General features: G+C 39.5%; 1 protein-coding gene across 2 annotated transcripts; it reads left to right on the top strand.

Moving 5' to 3' along the window:
- Positions 1-1,412: 1,412 nt before the first annotated feature.
- LOC149007778 (ubiquitin-activating enzyme E1 1-like) lies at positions 1,413-17,726 on the top strand. 2 transcript variants are annotated; one of them, XM_089164559.1, is made up of 8 exons: positions 1,413-1,616; positions 1,799-1,839; positions 2,098-2,468; positions 2,853-3,070; positions 12,354-13,148; positions 13,320-14,188; positions 14,292-14,724; positions 16,914-17,726. In XM_089164559.1, exons 3-8 carry the CDS (start codon positions 2,111-2,113, stop codon positions 17,508-17,510), a joined length of 3,270 nt encoding a protein of 1,089 aa, XP_089020685.1. In that variant the 5' UTR covers positions 1,413-1,616; positions 1,799-1,839; positions 2,098-2,110; the 3' UTR covers positions 17,511-17,726. The 2 variants fall into 2 exon arrangements, with proteins under 2 accessions (XP_089020685.1, XP_089020684.1); XM_089164558.1 differs by lacking the exons at positions 1,413-1,616; positions 1,799-1,839 and having other exon boundaries at positions 1,846-2,468.
- Positions 17,727-19,688: the final 1,962 nt, after the last annotated feature.

Genomic DNA, 19,688 nt, shown 5'->3' with positions numbered 1-19,688 from the left:
CTTCAAAGCATTGAAGGACCTGAAGGGAAGTAAAGAGGCCCGTTGGACGGAAGAATGTCAGAAGGCATTCGATGAGTTAAAAAGAAGACTCGGGTAGCCATCGCTACTTTCTCGACCCGAAAAGGATGAAACTCTACAAATATACCTAGCTACATCACATTTGGTAGTAAGTGTAGTCCACATTCGGGAGACCATCAAAGATTGAAAGCTACAATGGATATTAGACATGATTCGAAGGAGGAGACCATCTTCAGTGGATGATTCAATCATAAAAATCTAGCTATCGTGCTCCTGCCAGTTGATAAATTATCACATGAAACCAAAAATCTTGCACCTGTGATCGAAGGGAGTCACCTCTAAAATGGCTAACCAGCTAGGTTATCTCTTAATCCCACTTAGGCTACGAGGTGTAAGTATCCCCCATCGATTGCAATACTGCTCTCCTTATAGCCGAGCTATAGGAGCAAAGAAAGAATAGATAGTTATGTGATTTTGTCATTGATGACAAAGAACACAAATCACATCTTCAATGCTACCTAAGTGGGCTAAGTCAATCACGAGTGGCTAGGCATCTTGTGATTGCATACAAGAGCCAAACCAAACACATTTAGCCATCCACCACAGTAGTCATCTCCCAAACTAATTGCCAAGGAGTTCTTAATGAAAATTATCCATGAGAGGATGGTAACTAGCATGCATCATCATGGCTCGGGCGAGTGTGAAATTGGTTTTGCGAAACCTCCCATCATGCACCAGTTGCCGAGTCCACTGCTCCAGTTTGCCAATGCATAGGTGAAACACCATAGTATAGACAAACAAATTAGTTTTTTTGACTTCCACTCTTCAATAGGTAATACATGAGACGCTAAGCCATGGCACGTAGCCGCATGATAGCTCGAAAGCTAAAATTGCAGTGTGTGGCTTGAGACTAATGAAAAAAAGTAAAAGAAAGCAAAGGGAGGAAGGAATTGTAGCAGATCTTCATCGATCTCAATAAAAAGGAAGATTCCCTACAACATGACAAAGGGCATTAGATCCTCTAAATCATGGGACACCTAAGAAGAAGCTTTTTATGCAAAATTACTTTTCTGTCCTTTTTTGTAAAATCATTCATAATTTATTGAATAATTTTTTTTTGTACAAATGGAGCTTTATTAAGTCGAGGGATGGGGATATCAATATGCCTCAGTAGAGTCGAACATACAACCTCTTCACCAACAAGTGTTGCTTTCAACCACTATAACAGCTCTGCGTTGGCATTTACTGAATAATTAACTAAGAAAAATCCATAAAAAGAGATTTTATTCCATCAGACCATACCAGGAAAGACAACACAAAATAAAAAGGAAGGACACGTTGTAGAAGATCAGATTCGCTAATAAAACTATTACCGTTGGATGAGATCCAGTCAAACACGACGCTTCCGACCAGCTTCGACTGCAAGAAATACTCATAAGTTTGGAAAAACTGTGAAAATCTAGAAACTCAATTTTGGCATAAAATCCTTCCTTACTCTCTCGCTTCCATTTCGGCCCACGCAACGCACAACATCTCTCTCCTCTCTCATTCAAAGTAGAGGGGGATGAGCCGACTTCAACTCCACAGTAACCTCCCAGGTTTGAGTTCAAAACCCTAGAAATACAAATTCCTCCAGAATAAAAAAGAAAACTTTTTCATGCATACATGAACAGATTACAGAAGAAGAATTCCAATTCCAATCCTCTCTAGATTTTTAATCAGGCAAAATTAAATAAAGCTAACTTTGAGCTTCCTTCGTCTTCCTTCTTCTTCTTCACAGTCGGAATCCAATTCCTCTTTTCTGCTGCAAAGTCTCATTCGGTACGTTCATTTGCTTTTCATCTCTGTCTTTCGCTACCGATTAAAATTCTTTGCTTTCGCTGTCTGTTTTTTTTTATTCTTTTCTTTTCATTTTTTAAAGATGGGGCATAGATTAGTGATCGGAATAGGATTTGGGTTTTCGGTTCTGACTTCGATCGTTCTCGGTTTTATCTTTGGGACTACATCTTTCGATCTCAGTTTCTTAAATGTTTCCTTGTTGTTGATCATTTTAATCGGATGCGGCGGGGTTTTGAGCAGTTTATTGCACTATATGCTTCCTAGTAAGAGAGCTGTTGGAGGAGAGGTAGTTGGTGACGAAGCTTTGTTGAAGAAACAGCGGATTGATTCATTGATCTCTTCGTCTGATCCCGTCAAAGCCACATCAGAGACGGAGGAGAACCAAAACATAGACATCGGCAGCAGCTGCGGCGAGCACAACTGCGGCAACAGTAGCGGCGGCAACAACCACTTTGGGCAGCCAAACATGGGGTTGGGTGATGGAAATCCACCGTATATCGACGAGGATCTTCACAGCCGGCAGCTCGCTGTGTACGGCCGAGAGACGATGAGACGGCTTTTTGGCTCCAACATCCTTGTCTCGGGGATGCAGGGCCTCGGTTGTGAAATTGGTGCGTTAAAAATCTTTCTTTTGCGTATTTTTTTCAGTCATCATCAAGCTAGTCTCAAAGTCTTTTCCTGTTCGGTGGACTAGATTTTGGATTTCTCCTGTTCAGTTCATTTTTGTTCTGAATTTTGCGATCCAAGAATATCTAGAACAAATTTAAAGATTGCTTTATTTACATGTGCTTCGCCGACTCCGGAGACTGTAATGTTGGTGATCATGATCCAATTATGTTAAAGAATTCGTTACCATAGCGATTGAGATCCATGATTGGAGAGCAACTCATTTCCTACCATAGCATTTTGATACTATTAATGCCACCCTCTTATCTTCCCTACTGTTTTTTCTTTATTGCATAATTTGGTTAATGTGTCCGCATTGCTTCTTGCAGCAAAAAATCTTATTCTTGCTGGTGTCAAATCCGTGACTCTGCATGATGAAGGAATGGTGGAGTTGTGGGACTTGTCCAGTAACTTCATTTTTTCAGAGGATGATGTGGGGAAGAACCGTGCACTGGCTTCAGTCCAGAAGCTTCAAGAATTAAACAATGCTGTGCTCATTTCCACCTTGACCACTGAATTGACTATAGAGAAGCTTTCTGATTTTCAGGTGCCTTTGGTTATCATATCATCTGCTTTATTTATGGGTATTATCTTATTGTTAAATGCATCAAATCAAGGTATTCTGTTGCTGTTTACTGGGTACTAGTTTTGTTATGCATCAAATAGACGTATTCCATTTCTCTTTAATGGAATACAATTGGTTATGACGTGGTATATGTGTTATCTGTTAACTACATTCCTACATTCCTACACCTATGTGAATTTAAGCATTCAAAAAGTGAGAGTTAGAAACTTAGAATCTGTTTTTTGTTGTTAGTCTTAAATATTGACGCAGATTTATTTTTAGATGACCCTCACTGGTAGTTCCCAATGTTTCTGAAATCACTATAATGGATATGTACTTCATTTATGGTGTCCCCCCCCCCCCCCCCCCCCCATATAGATGTATAATTACTAGACTTCCAATTTAGAAACCTTCAAAGTGTACCGATTCATTTGAGCATTTTAGAACTAATTCATTTGTCATCAGTTTTTGCATCAGTTCTTACTTTTTAGCCCCTTGTTGACCATTAGCAGCATAACAGATGGCTACTTTTATCTTTGACGTGTTAGAGGAGTTGTGCTTTTCCTGTGTTACAGGGTTCATCTGCTTCTTGGTAAATCAGTTATAAGTATTAAACTGTTTGTCACAGAAGTTACAATACAACCTCTGATGATTTGGCACCCTAAACACATCAGCTATAAAGATATGGTCAAGAATGTTTTTAAATCCTTCTGTAAAGAATCAAATCCGTGTAACACATCACAGTTTTTATTCCAAAGTATTGTGACATTATTACAGCAACTAATCGGCCTTATCCCAACTAAATGAGTATGTTGCCTTCTAATCAGCTCTATTCAAGGTCATACTAGAGACAGGGCTTAAGCCATTCATGGATTTCCTCACTGCTTGTTATTTTAGGTGTGTTCTTGCTGTTTTGGTTCATTCAATCTGGATTGAATTACTACTCCGGACTAGTGCATCTAAAGATCTCCATTGAAAATGGTCGTGCAACCTCAAACGACTTTCTTCGAACTATCATGTATTGGAGCAACTCCAAACCAGCTATAGTGTGATCCTTGATTTATCTTTCTGAGTTATACCACTCCATCTCAATATCGTCATTTCTGCTGTGCTGAGTTTAACTGCCCTACAATCCTTGTGACACCATAGCATTTTTAACTCAATAGTCTCCTTGTGAAAATTTCCCCTGCCATAAAAAGTTGGATACATGTGTAGATTAGTTTGTGATAGGATATATCTACACTTATGTACCAACCCTAAACAACGCAGAGTCAGCCCAACATGGGTTTCTGCACCAGCTGGGTTGTGTAGGTAGTTAATTATTCGGGGCTATTATTGTTAGTTGCACTCAATTAATTATTTAATTGAAGATGGTCAAATGTAGGAAGCTCGGGTAGAGTTTATGTTGGTATTGGTTTCTTAAATTTATTTTCTTGAAGCTGCTTCTGAAATTAAGTAGGTTCTTATTATTTTGATTGTACTGTGGAGTCCTCTTCTAAATATGTTACTTCATTATTCGGAGTATATTTGAATGAATAGAAATTGAGTTTTTATTTTTACTTGCTTGGTGTGATTGTGGCCAAAGTACCCTATGAATGTTTAGAATTTAGATTACCAAATAATATTTTTTATTCAGTCTTTATTCCTATGTTGATTATAGTTAGGGGTGCAAGTTTGGCCCTGATGGCCTTAACCTACCGTATTTTGTCTTGAAGGGCCTAGGCTCATGATTTTGGCCCTGAGGGCGGGATAGGGCAAGGCTAAAATATTCTGGCCCTGAACCAAGGCCAAGGGCAGGCCTGGAATTCTTGTTTGTTCTGCCCGACCTGTCCCTGATTTTTGGTTTTGATTCTGATCCTGATTTTGGCCCTGATCACGACCTTGATTTTAGCAATGACCATGGACCTAATCCTAATATTGCTGCTCACATTGACTTTTATCCAAGCCCTGATTTTGACCTTGAATCATTTTGGTCCAATGAGTCCATCTCGTTTAAATATCTTTTATTTTTTTGCTCCTATCATATAGTAAAGATAAATGGTTTAGTGTTTAGTCGTGTGTTACATCCTACATTTTTATTAAAAATAAATATGTAAATAATTGTTGACTTACTTAGAATCAGAGTTCTAATATGATTTAATTAGGGTGTTTTAGAATCAAATTTCTAATTTGAGGTATATTTTAAAGGCCATAAGTTTAATGTCATAAATCATTACTCTTTTAAGTTAGGGCATTCTACGATCAAAATTCCAAATAAACTATTCTAGGTGGTTTTTAATAATCAAATCACAAAACAAGTTTAACTCAAAACTTATTAGGAGTATAAATATGTTTGCTAGCCTCACACTATAAACAATAACTGAAAACCAATTCAAGTCATGCTTGCACATAAGTGTAATTTTTATAGATTAACAATTCTAATTTGGGTCATCTAAGTAAACTTTCAAAGTAAAAGGTTTTGAAGAGAAATTTGAATGACTTGTTCTATAGATAAAATATTTTTATATGACATAATGTATTAACATATTTTTAACCATATTAATTATTAATAAAAGATGATGCCTCGGCTGCTAGTGATGTGAAGTACCTAATATTTATCATATATTAATTTTATGAGTGAATCAATCAAATGAATAAGAAATCAACTTGTAACGAGATTGACAATCTTTGCTGGAATGTAATCCAATTTTTCTTTTTTTAAATAAGAATCTTATTTTTCAATTTTGAATTGGCCAAAATTATTGGTATTATTAGAGAAAATTGGATTTGGAATAATAAAATCATACTAACCCATGTTTTAGGGTGAATGCTATTTATATTTCTACTTTCTTTTAGGTAGAAACAATTTTTTTTTAAGTTAGAAGGGTATAATAGATGCTTCATGCCATTATTAAAAAAATATTTTGTTGGTAGGGGTTATTAGGGTTGTGACCAATATTAGAAGATAAATCACAAATTGCCATACCTTGTTTATGTGTTAGAAAATTCCCTTTTGCACCCCTTAGAAAAAGGTGGTTTTTATTTTTATTTTTTATAAATAGTCTTGTACATTGATTAGGCATATATTAGAAATAGAGTAATGAAAAACTATAAATTCTAAACAATAACATCAAATGGCGTTTGTCGTCACTTATATAATACGCTTATATTATATCAATATTTTTATGTATTTAGATGGTTCAAATTAAACAATAGGTCAAATTCAAAATTAACAATATCTTAGATTATGCATTTTATTGTATTATATAGATCATTATATATGATTCAAATTTGATCAAGGACAGGGTCACGGCCGATTAGAGATAGGGATAGGGTCTAGGCCGATCAAAGACAGGGATAGGGTCAGGGCGAGTCAGGGACAAGGCCAAGACCAACCCGTCTAGACCAGGCCCAATCAAGGTAGTTAGGGCAGGAATGGGCTTGGCTTGTCTTGGCCTATCAAACCTCAAGACCATGGACAAGAATCCTACCCCTGAATCAGGGTTAGGACGGAAATGGTCTTAGCTAAGAACATGTAGGGCTGGGATTGGGATACCCCAGCCCCTTCCTGTTGCAGCTCTAGTTATAGTGTAGGTGCATAAAGTGGGAAGAACAAAAATGAAAACCAAAACCTCCTAGTCAGACCTAAAATTGAAACTAAAATAGCTTTCTAATTTATGTGCAACTTTAAATAAATATATGGCTTCAAATAAGTAACTAATAAATAATTAGACCGACTTCTCACTACCATTGTTGGACCAAAATCCTGGGGTGGACTGGTTCCCATTTGGGTTTGGGTTTCTAAACCCTTATATTGCTCATCCTACCAGTTCAAGTGATACTGCATCAATTCCTATCAAGTGCGTCCTCCCTTCTATCCCATTCTCTTTCTCTTATCCGTAGAATTCCATGCAATCAACTTTTGCCTTCCAGTTCCTTTCCCTTCAAAATTTTGAAACCTACCTATGCATGCCACGTTCCAGTGGTATGGTTGGACCTCCACAAGTTCTCACCTTTCCTTTTCTCCTCCCTAGACCTTGGATGTATGTTTTACCTATCAAAGGTTTTCTTCTATCTCAAGAGATTATTGGGAAAACCTACTAACCTTATTTTTTATCTTTACTTATAGTTTACCATCACTTTGGAGTCCACTTGGTTTGCTATGTAATTATCGAAATATAAATCTTAAAGTGTCACATCGTTTGGATCATGTAAGGAAATGAGCTCTCTTCCTAGCTCTGGTTTATGTTTTATGAGATGGTAGAAACGTTGGTTACGAGAAAGTTAATCGGGGACAAATCAGAGTTGCAGCAGCAAAGAGAGAAGAAAATCGCATTCAGGGGCCAAGAAGAGTGTACATGCAAGCTGATGACTCACTTCATTTTGATATCTGTCTGATGTGAACCAGGATCTAGGGTTTAGCTGATTGGAATAATGCCCTAGATCTGGGCTCACTTCAGGATCCTCTTCCTGAAAACCAGCAGTCTTCTAGGGCTTAGAGCACCCTATGGTTGAAAGGAGGGGGTTGGTTATGGTGTTCAAGGGTTAGGTACAGTTAGGGTTTAGACTCTAGGGTTTGCTGAACCATGACTGAAACCTTGCTGTATTTTTTATTTCAGAATTGGGTTTGATGGGATTTAGGGTTCCTAGGGTTTAAGATGGAGCTTAGGGTTAGGTTGAGTATTCAGGGAGTGGTGTGGATGCAAACTCTAAAAGGTTTTGGCATTCTGTTAATGGGTTGAAGATTTTTATGTTTTGAAGAATTCTAGGGTTTAGGATTTTCCTAATGAAGAAGATGATTTGCAGGAAATTCTAGGGTTTAGGGGAAGGGAATGGGTTGAATCCTAGCATCGAAGGTAAGGTTAGGGAAGGGGATTCTAATGTCCTAAGAGGGTTAGGTCTGGGGTAGGGGAAGTCTAGGGTTTAGTTTAGGTTTTCTGGTGTTTAAAATTCTGATTTGTAATTTCTGGAAAATGCAAAAGTGGCACATGGTTGGAGGAGGAAGGAGAAGAAGAAAAGAAAGAAGAGGGGCTGAGATTGATAACCTAGGTTGGGAGGGGATGGAGTGAGGGAAGTAGTGTTGGGTGTGGTATAGGATTGCTGCAGGGTAGGGGAAGGGGGGGAGTGATTCTCAATGGGGGAAGGGGCTGTAATGGCAGAAGTAGGGCTGGGGATGGGGAAGGAAGGCTGCAGATGGAAGGGGTAAGGTTGGACTGGGAGGCTTTGTACTTACTTGGAAAGAAGGATGGAAGCTTGAGTGTCAAAATTCTGCTGAACTTCTCACTCAATAGCAGCCACAAGTTTCCTCCAAAGGAACCATCACTCCTAAACTCTTGCTCTTTCAATCTCAATCTTTATTCAATAATCATAATCTGCTTTGTTACAGTGTAGAGAGGATTATTTATAGCCTTCAAGAAGGAACTCACAATAGGACTCTAACAATCAAACTAGGACTTTATAATGCAATTCAAATGAAACTAACACTCCTAAGACTTTTGGTTAAGAGGGGCAATACCAGAGCTGTATCACTGTTCATCATCACTCTCATCATTAATAATCATATGGCTCTGAATCACTTTCAGCCACCGCCCCATACCCTTTACACATGAAGCACTGAATGGTATAAGGTTTTGGAAACCGCGCTGCTTTGTCAAATATGACCAATTAGGCTGTGAGGGTGACATTGAGCCAGACACCTAGGGTTTGTTGAAGAGCCTCTCTTGCAAAGCATGTTGTGGCTGATTGTAAGTTGTAACAGTTACTCCTAGGGGAGGTATCTGAAATGGTCCTCCCGAGTTTATGGTTGTCTCAGACTCTCTTCTACTTTATATGCATCCTGCACAGCGTCCTCCATTGTAGGTAGTCTACTGGAAACAAGTACAGCACTAATTTGAGGATGGATTCGTTATGAAACTGTACTATCAGGACTTTTTCATCCCAATCAAAATCAGATTTGAGTAACATAATACTAGAAGCTATCAACGTCCTCTTCAACAGTTAGGTTCTCCTTTTTCAACTTTGCAAACCTGAGGTGTGTGCGTGGCTTTAAATCAGTAGGCACATTTCAGCCTATTTAGTTGTAATCCCAATGCCTTGTGTTTGATTTTGTTGTTGTTGCTTGATCCACCATACTTGAGCTGTAGTCTTCTCCTTAGCAAATAATATTTTTCTACGCTCAGTTAACCCATACTATTTATGAAAAAGGTCACCAAACTATGAACCAAATAAAGGTACTTTCCTGGATTATTTTCCCCACCAAATTCTGAAACATCCAACCTTGCTGCTCTGTTAGCCCCATAATCATCAAAATGGCCAACTCCATAAGAAAAGGAAAAAAGGGGGGGGGGGTTGCTAGTGCAAGCGTTGGTGTACTTAGTGGTTTTCCATGAGGAGGGTCAGGGTTGGAACTTGGAAGAACTCCCAAGTGCTGGGGGCGCTTTCCTTTATCTGAAGCTGTTAATTGGTCTTAGAGATGCTTGTATGGATTCCATCATCCTCTTATGGAATTGACAGTGACAGTAAGATTATTAGTTTTAGCATCTGTATGAGTCTTATAAGAGTTAAATTGTTGGAGGACATCATTGTTGGAAACCATGGTGAAGATAAACAAGTGGAGGTGCAAGATAATGGCAAGATGGTAAAAAGAAGGAAATTTTATAGGTTGGTGGCAGAAATTGTAAGTGGGAGTGTTTTAAGTAGTGGCAGAATAGTAAATAATTGAAAGTCTACTGGTAATGGCAAAACTGTAAAGAAGTCCATCTATTTACGTGATTGTAATTGAGGACTCAAAACCAAGAAACAAAGAAAACAAATATATAGGGGTAAAGTTGGGAATATGGGAAAGCCAAGAATAGAGGAAGTAAAACAAAGACTGGGGGCGGTGTAATTTGGGTAAGATGAAAAATAATTAGGGTAAGAAAAGAAAAAGGAAACTGTAGGTTGAGGTTTTGACACTTCGACTGGGTTTTTTCCTCCTATGGAAACAAGGGAGAATGCCAGAAACTGAGTTGGAGCTGTTGCTTGCGTTGGAGGGATGAAAGGGATGTGTACGTATGCTTGTCTCTCTGCCCAGTCTGTTTTCTTTTCTTCATTCTCTTCAGTTCTTGCCACCTCTTCTGTTCTTTTTGTTTCATGTCTCTGACATTCAGATTGAATGGACCTATAGGGAACCAGTCTAGTTCAGTTCTCTGGGTGGAAGCCTCAAAAAAGGCTTTGCCATTTCCTAGCGTGCCCCTAAACGAGTTTTGGTTTTCTTTGCTTCTTATTCTCTGCTTCAATCTCTTCTCTCTATTATATATCCTGCTTATGTGCTCTTGTTTCTCTGTTCTTCCCCTTTTTTTTCTGTGTCTTCTTCTATTCTGCTTCTGCATTTGTTTTTCTTTCTGAATTACTCCTCTTGTTCTTTCTCTTTTCTTTTATTCTGGTTGCTGCCGAAACACAGGTTGTGAGTTGTAGAGGAAAGAAAAGGGGCCTGGGTTTTGTTAACGGAATCAAAAGGGGTGGGATTGGGGTGATGCTGGAACTATTTCTTTCTTTTTTTCCCTTTTTTTTTTTTTTTTTTTTTGGGAACTGCTGTTTCACACAGCTAAAACAGTGGAGGAGAGGGAATAGAGAAGGAGGAAGAAGATGATGGGATGGGTTCTTCGGCTCTGATACTAGAAGATGCGGGCCTAATATAGGGCTGTAATGGAGGGAGAATTAGAGGAATAGGGAGGGGATGGAGGGGAAGGGAAGTAGAACATGGGAAAGGGCATCTCTCAATAACAAACCTCAATCTATTCAACCTGAAAATTGTATCCTTATACAATCTATTTAAAGGAAATAAAATGCAAATCTTGATTGAAAATCAAAATCCTGACCAGTGTCTCACTCACTCTTAGGTAGGAAAATAAAATAAGCAAAAGACTCAAATTAAAGCTGAAATAGAATACTAAATTAAGTCTAACTCTGGTGGGGCCAAACTGCATAGAACCTGTTCTTTTGGGGTTGGTGGGAAGCGATTGAACCGGTCTGATGGTGCATCATCATATCTTCTAATTTAACCATCTAAACCCCAACCAAATTTGGGAATTATATCCCTATATTACCTACATTCCTTCAAAGTTTCAACCCATTTTGGCACCTATAGACCTCAGTAACCCACATCTCCCATGTAATGGGCTTTATATCGCTGATATACCAGATATTATTTATGTGTATATGATTTTTAACCACAAAGCTGTAACTCAACCTTTTTTTCCCTTGAAAAACTAAACCTTTCCACCCCATGCGAGTTTGTTCTCTTAAAGATCTTGGAAGAACTAGCCCTCATTCATTTGAGGCTTCATCACATGAAGCCCCTGGGCGCTAGTATTTAGAGTCTTCTATACCTGGTTTTGCAGTCCATTAGTAATATTGGTTAAGCAGTGGCAGTTATGTAAATCCTGCCAACTTTAAGTCGGGTACCTCTCGCCTTTCAGTCCTTTAGTCCTTATTTCCATGATTCCCAAGTTCTCTACTAATTTAAAGAGGACTTCAAGTCAGTAAGAGAGGGAGAGAGTATGTGTGGTTGTGTGTATAATATTCAATCCCATTGATTGGGAAGATACACATCATATTTTGATAAACTTCTTAGCTTGTGCTGGCTCCATTCTGAGTTATCGACTGATCAAGTAACATATTGATTGTTAGCCTTGGTGAGTCAAATCCAGTGTGGGGTTTCGTAGGATTCTTTGTGTGTAATATACTTGAACCTCCTGTGCTTGAGGATTCAACCTGCATTTGTCGCCCCCCTCTTGCCTAGGGGATGTCTATACAACTATTATAATCTGCTATTTTCCGTACAACTCGTATCATTTCGTTGTAGGTTATGATACTGAAATCAGAAAATGAAGTGAATCATAACACTGGCGTTAGAAAAACATGAGGACTCTCGCTTCCATCATTCATATTATATTTTGTTTATACTGATAATATCCTTCTTTGTTCTTTAACTTTTGGGCTTTTGGGTCTGCCATTTGGAACTGCTTTCAGGTGGGTCAAATGCTGTCATTGCTAAAAGCCGTCTTCAAAGAAAGGGGATGTTGTTTTCCATTTTGAAGAGGGGAAAATGTTGACAAAATATATATTATCAATCTGTCCATCAAGTTATCTTCCCATTTAATTTATATGATTTATACTATCTGCTATATTAAAATCTTTGTATTAAAAGTGGGTTTGCATTTGTGCATGCGTTTATGCTACCCTCCCCCTTCTTTCTTGGATTTATATTGGCCCAGTAATATCTGCTGGTTTTCTTTCTTTGCAGGCTGTAGTATTTACTGATATTTGCTTAGATAAAGCAATTGTATTTGATGAGTACTGCCATAATCACCAACCTCCAATTTCCTTCATCAAGGCTGACACACGAGGTCTTTTTGGTAGTGTGTTCTGTGATTTTGGACCTGAATTTACTGTTGTCGATGTAGATGGTGAGGAGCCACACACGGGTATAATTGCTTCCATCAGCAATGACAACCCTGCCCTTGTTGCTTGTGTTGATGATGAAAGGCTTGAGTTTCAGGATGGGGATCTTGTTGTCTTCTCTGAAGTCGAGGGCATGACTGAACTGAATGATGGGAAGCCAAGAAAGGTTAAGAATGCAAGGCCTTACTCTTTCACCCTTGAAGACGACACGACAAATTATGGTGCGTATGCCAAAGGTGGAATTGTTACACAGGTGAAGCAGCCAAAGGTGTTGCACTTTAAGACATTGAGAGAGGCACTCAAGGATCCAGGTGATTTCCTTCTGAGTGACTTCTCTAAGTTTGATCGTCCTCCTCTTCTACACTTGGCATTCCAAGCACTAGATAAGTTTATATGTGAGGTAGGACGCTTTCCTGTTGCTGGTTCAGAAGAGGATGCTCAGAAGCTGATATCTTTGGCCGTTAGCATTAATCTAGGTTCAGGAGATGGGAAGGTGGAGGAGGTCGACCAGAATCTTCTGCGTCTTTTTGCATTTGGTGCAAGGGCTGTTCTTAATCCCATGGCTGCAATGTTTGGTGGTATTGTTGGCCAAGAGGTTGTGAAAGCATGTTCTGGAAAGTTTCATCCACTTTTTCAGGTAAGATGATTCATATGGCATCACCTCTGTAGCTGGAGACCTTGCTGGTTGAGTTGTAACTCTGTAATCAAATCTTGGATAGGTTTTTAATGGCAAGAATATTTCTTAGGATTTCCAGTTAGCGCTTCACTATTTTCTGTGTATCTAATATTTGTTGGTTTTTTTCGACAGTTCTTCTACTTTGACTCTGTTGAATCTCTACCAACTGAACCGTTAGGCCCTGATGATAGGAAACCATTGAATAGCCGCTACGATGCCCAAATTTCAGTGTTTGGATCCAAGTTGCAGAAGAAACTTGAGGAAGCAAAAGTTTTCATTGTGGGATCTGGTGCACTAGGGTGTGAATTCTTGAAGAATCTAGCTCTCATGGGAGTTTGTTGCAGTGAGAATGGGAAGTTGACCGTTACTGATGATGATGTTATAGAGAAGAGCAACCTTAGCAGACAGTTTCTCTTCCGGGATTGGAACATTGGACAAGCCAAATCTACGGTTGCTGCATCTGCTGCTGCTTCAATAAACCCTCGTTTTCATGTTGAGGCCCTGCAGAACCGTGCAAACCCTGAGACTGAAAGTGTGTTTAATGATGCATTCTGGGAGAATCTGAATGTTGTGATTAACGCATTGGATAATGTTAATGCTAGGCTTTACATTGATCAGAGGTGCTTATATTTTCAGAAGCCGCTTCTTGAATCTGGAACACTTGGTGCCAAATGCAACACACAGATGGTAATTCCTCATCTCACTGAAAACTATGGTGCGTCGAGGGACCCACCTGAAAAGCAAGCACCCATGTGTACAGTTCATTCATTCCCTCACAACATTGATCACTGCCTGACATGGGCCCGGTCTGAGTTTGAGGGGTTGCTGGAGAAGACACCAGCAGAGGCAAACACATACCTGTCCAATCCTAGTGAATATGCTGCAGCTACGAAGAATGCTGGTGATGCTCAGGCCAGGGACAATCTGGAGCGCGTTATTGAGTGCCTTGACAGTGAGAAATGTGAAACATTCCAAGACTGCATCACTTGGGCTCGTCTAAAGTATATTGCATATTGATTATTTTCCACTTTTGTTTTCTTATTTAGTATGATCTTTCGGAGATATGGTATCTGAGTTACTGATTAGCGTTTTCTGTATAACCAGGTTTGAGGACTACTACACCAACCGTGTGAAGCAGTTGACTTATACTTTCCCTGAGGATGCATCAACCAGTAATGGGGCCCCATTTTGGTCAGCTCCCAAGCGTTTCCCCCGACCATTGCAGTTCTCTGCTGACGATCCTGGTCACCTTCAGTTCATTATGGCAGGATCGATATTGCGTGCAGAGACATTTGGCATCCCAGTTCCTGACTGGGCTAAGAATCCTAAGAAGTTGGCTGATGCTGTTAATAAGGTGATTGTTCCTGATTTCCAGCCCAGGAAAGGGGTGAAGATTGTCACTGATGAGAAAGCCACAAGCCTATCTACTGCCTCTGTTGATGATGGGGCAGTCATCAATGATCTGATCATGAGGCTGGAAGAATGTCGGAAGAAACTTCCCCCAGGTTTCAGGATGAACCCAATACAATTTGAAAAGGTTCCTCTCTCTCTCTCCCCCCCCCCCTTCCCCCCTCCCTCCCTTTTTTTATAATCTTTCTGCTTGTGTGTTCTTGTGTTCCATCTGCCTGTAGTTTAGCAAAAGATAGATGTCAGTCAACTTTCTCTGTGGCCTGTGTATGATGTAGTCCTAGATTGAAGGAAACCAACTAGGGGCAGGCCAGTTAACCAGGATCATGTATGAACCAGCTAAAACTAGGAGGGGTCCACTGAAGTTAAGGTTTTGATAGTATGGTTACAATCAGTAAGTGAGGGAGAATCTAACAGTTATGGTCGGGAATCTTGTGGATGGAAATGTAATGCTGAATTTGAAATACTAGCAAATGTTAGCAGTATTTATTTCTGATTTTTAAAAGGTGAAAATTGACTTCAAGGTTTATGAATTGTCGGATGGGTAGCAAGTTGGATCAAAAGTAGGGAGTGATTTATGTAGGTTGTAGATTGAATTAGGAAGGGTTCTAATGTTAGATCTAGTCTGTGGATGGGTTTTGTGATTTAGGGCTTTCAAAAATGAATACATGTCAAATGGGAAGTTGGGGTTTTGAGGAATTAGGGGGTGATATATGGAGCTTGGGTCTGGGTGATATGGGAGGTTGAGATTGAATTAGGAAGGGTTCCAACGGTAGATCTAGGCTGTGGGTGGGTTTTGCAATTTAGGGCTTTAGAAAACAAACGTATGTCTAAGGGAAAACTTGGTTTTGGTTGTTTAAGGATTTACGATATGAATTGCTGAATTCTTATTTTATACCCAATGTAGTTGCAGTCCTTTAATGGTAGTAGTTTGTTAATAGAACTAAACCTTGTTGATGGAAAGAAATCTTCGACATAGTTTTAGGGGAAGCTTTGATTAAAACCTCTTGGGCTTCACACCTTCAAAGGAGTCAGTTTGTCCAATCAATCCCACCATAGTTTGGATGTTACTCACTGAACCAGAACTCTCACACAAAGGTGAAGAAGGCAGCAACCTCTTGGACAAGCATTTTCATTAATCAAATACATGTTCAATAATAGACCCCACCCTATTGCAACCTTATTTAAAAAGTTAAAAGTATGTTCTTATTACTGAAAAGGGAAGGCCAATCTAACCCTTGACCTATTAGGCAAGTTAAATGAACTAGGAAACTTGAATAGACTCAAATTGAAGTCCTAATTGCATTCAAAGAAGTATTCATGTACTAGTCACATGCTAACTTAAATTTTAAGAAAAATTAAGCAAATGAAATTGACCCTAAAAAGGGGAAGGCCAGATCTAACCCTTAACCTATCAAGCAAACTTAAATGAACTAGGAAACTAGAGTAGACTCAAATTTAAGTCCTAATTGCATTTGAAGAAGTATTCATGTACTAGTGACATGCTAACTTAAATTTTTAGAAAAATTTAGCAAATGAATTTTGACCCTAGAAAGGGGAGGCCAGATCTAACCCTTAACCTTTAGGCAACTTAAATGAACTAGGAAACTAGAATAGACTCAAATTTAAGTCCTAATTGCATTCAAAGAAGTATTCATGTACTAGTCACATGCCAACTTAAATTTTAAGAAAAATGAAGCGAATGAAATTTGACCCTAAAAAGGGGAAGCCCAGGTCTAACCCTTAACCTATCAGGCAAACTTAAATGAACTAGGAAACTAGAATAGACTCAAATTTAAGTCCTAATTGCATTCGAAGAAGTATTCATGTACTAGTCACATGCTAACTTAAATTTTAAGAAAAATTAAGCGAATGAATTTTGACCCTAAAATGGGGAGGCCCGATCTAACTACCTATCAGGCAACTTAAATGCACTAGGAAACTAGAATAGGCTCAAATTGAAGTCCTAATTAGATTCCAAGAAATATTCATGTACTAGTCACATGCTAATTTAAGTTTTAACAAAGACTACCCCAATTGTTAATCCAACTATAACTGTATAACATAAATGGATTTTGAGGCCCATAAGACAGACCTGTTCAATGCCCAGTACATTTATACCCCAACCCTAGACTTTTGCACTAGTGCAGGACCCGATTTCAGGGTGAATCTGCACTAATCTTTCTCAATTGTGGACTGTAAAGGTTGTTTGTTCAATAGCAAGGTGTCTATTTTTGTTATTCCCTGTGATATATAGTGCACGCAAGATGAGCTGGCTTGATTTTTCAACCTCCCATAATGCTGCTCTCAATTGTGCAGGATGATGACACCAATTTCCACATGGACTTCATAGCTGGCCTTGCAAATATGAGGGCAAGAAACTACAGTATTCCAGAAGTTGACAAGCTCAAGGCCAAATTCATTGCTGGGAGGATCATCCCAGCCATTGCAACTGCCACAGCATTGGCAACTGGTCTTGTCTGCCTGGAACTGTACAAGGTTTTGGATGGAGGACACAAGCTGGAAGACTACCGCAACACCTTTGCTAATTTAGCACTTCCACTCTTCTCAATGGCAGAGCCAGTCCCACCTAAGGTTATAAAACACCGGGACATGAGCTGGACTGTGTGGGACCGCTGGATCCTAAGGAATAATCCCACCCTCAGGGATCTATTGCAGTGGCTGCAAGATAAAGGGCTGAATGCTTACAGCATCTCTTGTGGAAGCAGCCTGTTGTACAACAGTATGTTTCCAAGGCATCGAGATCGAATGGACAAGAGAGTGGTGGATCTTGCCAGGGAAGTAGCACATGTGGAGGTGCCTCCATACAGGAACCATATAGATGTTGTAATTGCATGCGAAGATGAAGAGGACAATGACATTGACATTCCTCAGGTCTCGGTCTATTTCCGTTAGGCAGCTGCTCGGAAATGGCATTGGGTTTTGGTTGAGAGAGTGGTTTTATTATTCTCAGTCGCCTCTGAACCTGATTAGGTTGATGCAGAGTATTGAATATTTATAACAGTACACAATTTCACATAATTGAGAGCAACTTTATTTGCACTGTATTGCTTTAATTTTTGTTGAAAATGTTTGCACTATATTGTGGCATCTTTCAGTCTTTGTTGTGTATCGTTTTACATGTACTACAGCTCAAGTTCCATATTTCTTAGTTCATTTTTACTCTTGTGATTTGCATCTTTGCATAGGTGAGTTCAGAGTTGGATGCATGCTTCTATTCTATTTGTATGCCTTGTGTTTGCAAAAGCAAAAGCAATTTTCATTCGGTTGGTCTCTCCTAGTGGAGTTTTGTTATGTTAATGAGCTTTATCTTGCTCTCGGCTATTTCCAAGTTCTGCAGATTTACGAGGCAATGACCCTTGGAAATCATCTTGATGCCTGTAAAGTATTTTCTCGGATGCTGAAAAGAAAAATGTAAATCTTTGTTGTCTCGAATTTCTTAGCAGGAAGGTTTCCCAGTTATTAACTGCATCGGTTTGCATTCATTTGAGATGTTCTCTGGTTCAGTATCTACATAACGGAAAGTCCCTCACAGCAGTGATGAGGATGATGAAGGTGAAGGTTGTGGTGATTTTAACGAAGGGGAGGCTCCTCTGTTGATGAGTAGTGTCGAAATGGCATCATGTCTCATGGCTTGAGCTATGTCCAGAGGAGTCAAACCTGTATGAGTCTTGGTATTGAGGCTGGCTCCCTTGTTGATCAGAACTGCAACTGTCTCTCTGCTGCCACCCTCTACTGCCAAATGCAAGGGGTGTGGCCTTCTAAGTCCTGGCATTCCAAGTCCATCTTCATCATGCCATGGTCGAGTAGCATTCTAACAGCTTCCTTGTGTCCTTTGATGGCAGCAACATGCAGAGCAGTGAGGCCATATTGGTCTTGGTAGTTTGTAATGGTCCCTGCATTCAGTAGCAATTCTAGTTCCCTAAGCTCCCCTTTTCTCGCTGCCATCAACACTAATTCTCCTTTTTCAAAGATCTCCATTACCTGCTTCTGCATTGACAAAAAGTGTTACTAGATTGCTAAGGAGAAGGTTCTATAAAGAGACTTGAGACGGATCTTTACTCATAGGTACAGAGGATTATGCTCATTTAGGATTTAGCGCCTCTCCATCGCACAATTAGGAGAGTCATTTTTGAGCATTTGACAAGGTATCTTAAATATGTGGTTGAGGGGTGTGAGTGGGCATAATGAGGGTAGAAGAATGGGTTCACATCCTCAACAATTCCCACCCCCTGCAATTTCCTGTAATTCCTATCTAGGATTGCAACACGTGGCAGTTAATTATCCAATGGTCAGAATTAGAACCCAATTAAGAATGAATCTAATAAATACCTAAAATTAAATCCCAAGAAAAGAAAAGAGATAAAATTGGGGAAGAAATTAGGGATTTATTAGATTCAATTCTTAATTGGGTTCTAATCTTGACCATTGAATAATTAGTTGCCACGTGTCGCAATCCTGGATAGAAATTACAGGGAATTACAGGGAGTGGGAATTGTAGAGGATGTGAACCCAGATAGAGAATCCCAACTCATTGAGATCAATTATTGCATGAGTCTCAATCAGATGACCATTTGCTTTTCCGGGGAGCACTCTATGCTCCCCGATGGCTTTACAACCACACAACACAGTGGAGCCCACTATGTTTTAACAACATTTTTTTTTCAAATTTTTTTAACTGCGGGCCCCACTGTGTTGTGTGGTTGTAAAGTTGTCGGGGAGATGATCCGGACTCTATTGAACCCACTAGGAGCACACCTTATTGTATGGTTGAAAAGTGTCAAAATAGCACATGTGTGGGTCCCACCCCTCGCGTCACGGTCTCCTGCATTTTGTACAGTGAATGTGTAGAGAATCCCATATGACTGATATGAGCTATCGGACATGGTGTGGGTTCCACACCCATGTATTGGCATGGGTCCCACACCTCGGATCATGATGTATCTGTGTATATATCTATATGTGGGTCCCAACCTCAGTGGCATGGTCTCCCGCAGTGTCTGTATATGGTGCATGTGCAATAATAGACTTACATGTCCCTCTTGTCGAGTCACATTGAGTAAGAACGGTTGT

The sequence above is a fragment of the Hakea prostrata genome, chromosome 8 (genome assembly GCF_041222555.1).
Source record: "Hakea prostrata isolate BN-2017 chromosome 8, UWA_Hpros_2, whole genome shotgun sequence".
NCBI classification, from domain to species: Eukaryota; Viridiplantae; Streptophyta; class Magnoliopsida; order Proteales; family Proteaceae; genus Hakea; species Hakea prostrata.
Note: the sequence above shows the minus strand (reverse complement) of the source record. Positions and strands in the feature narration are given on the sequence as shown.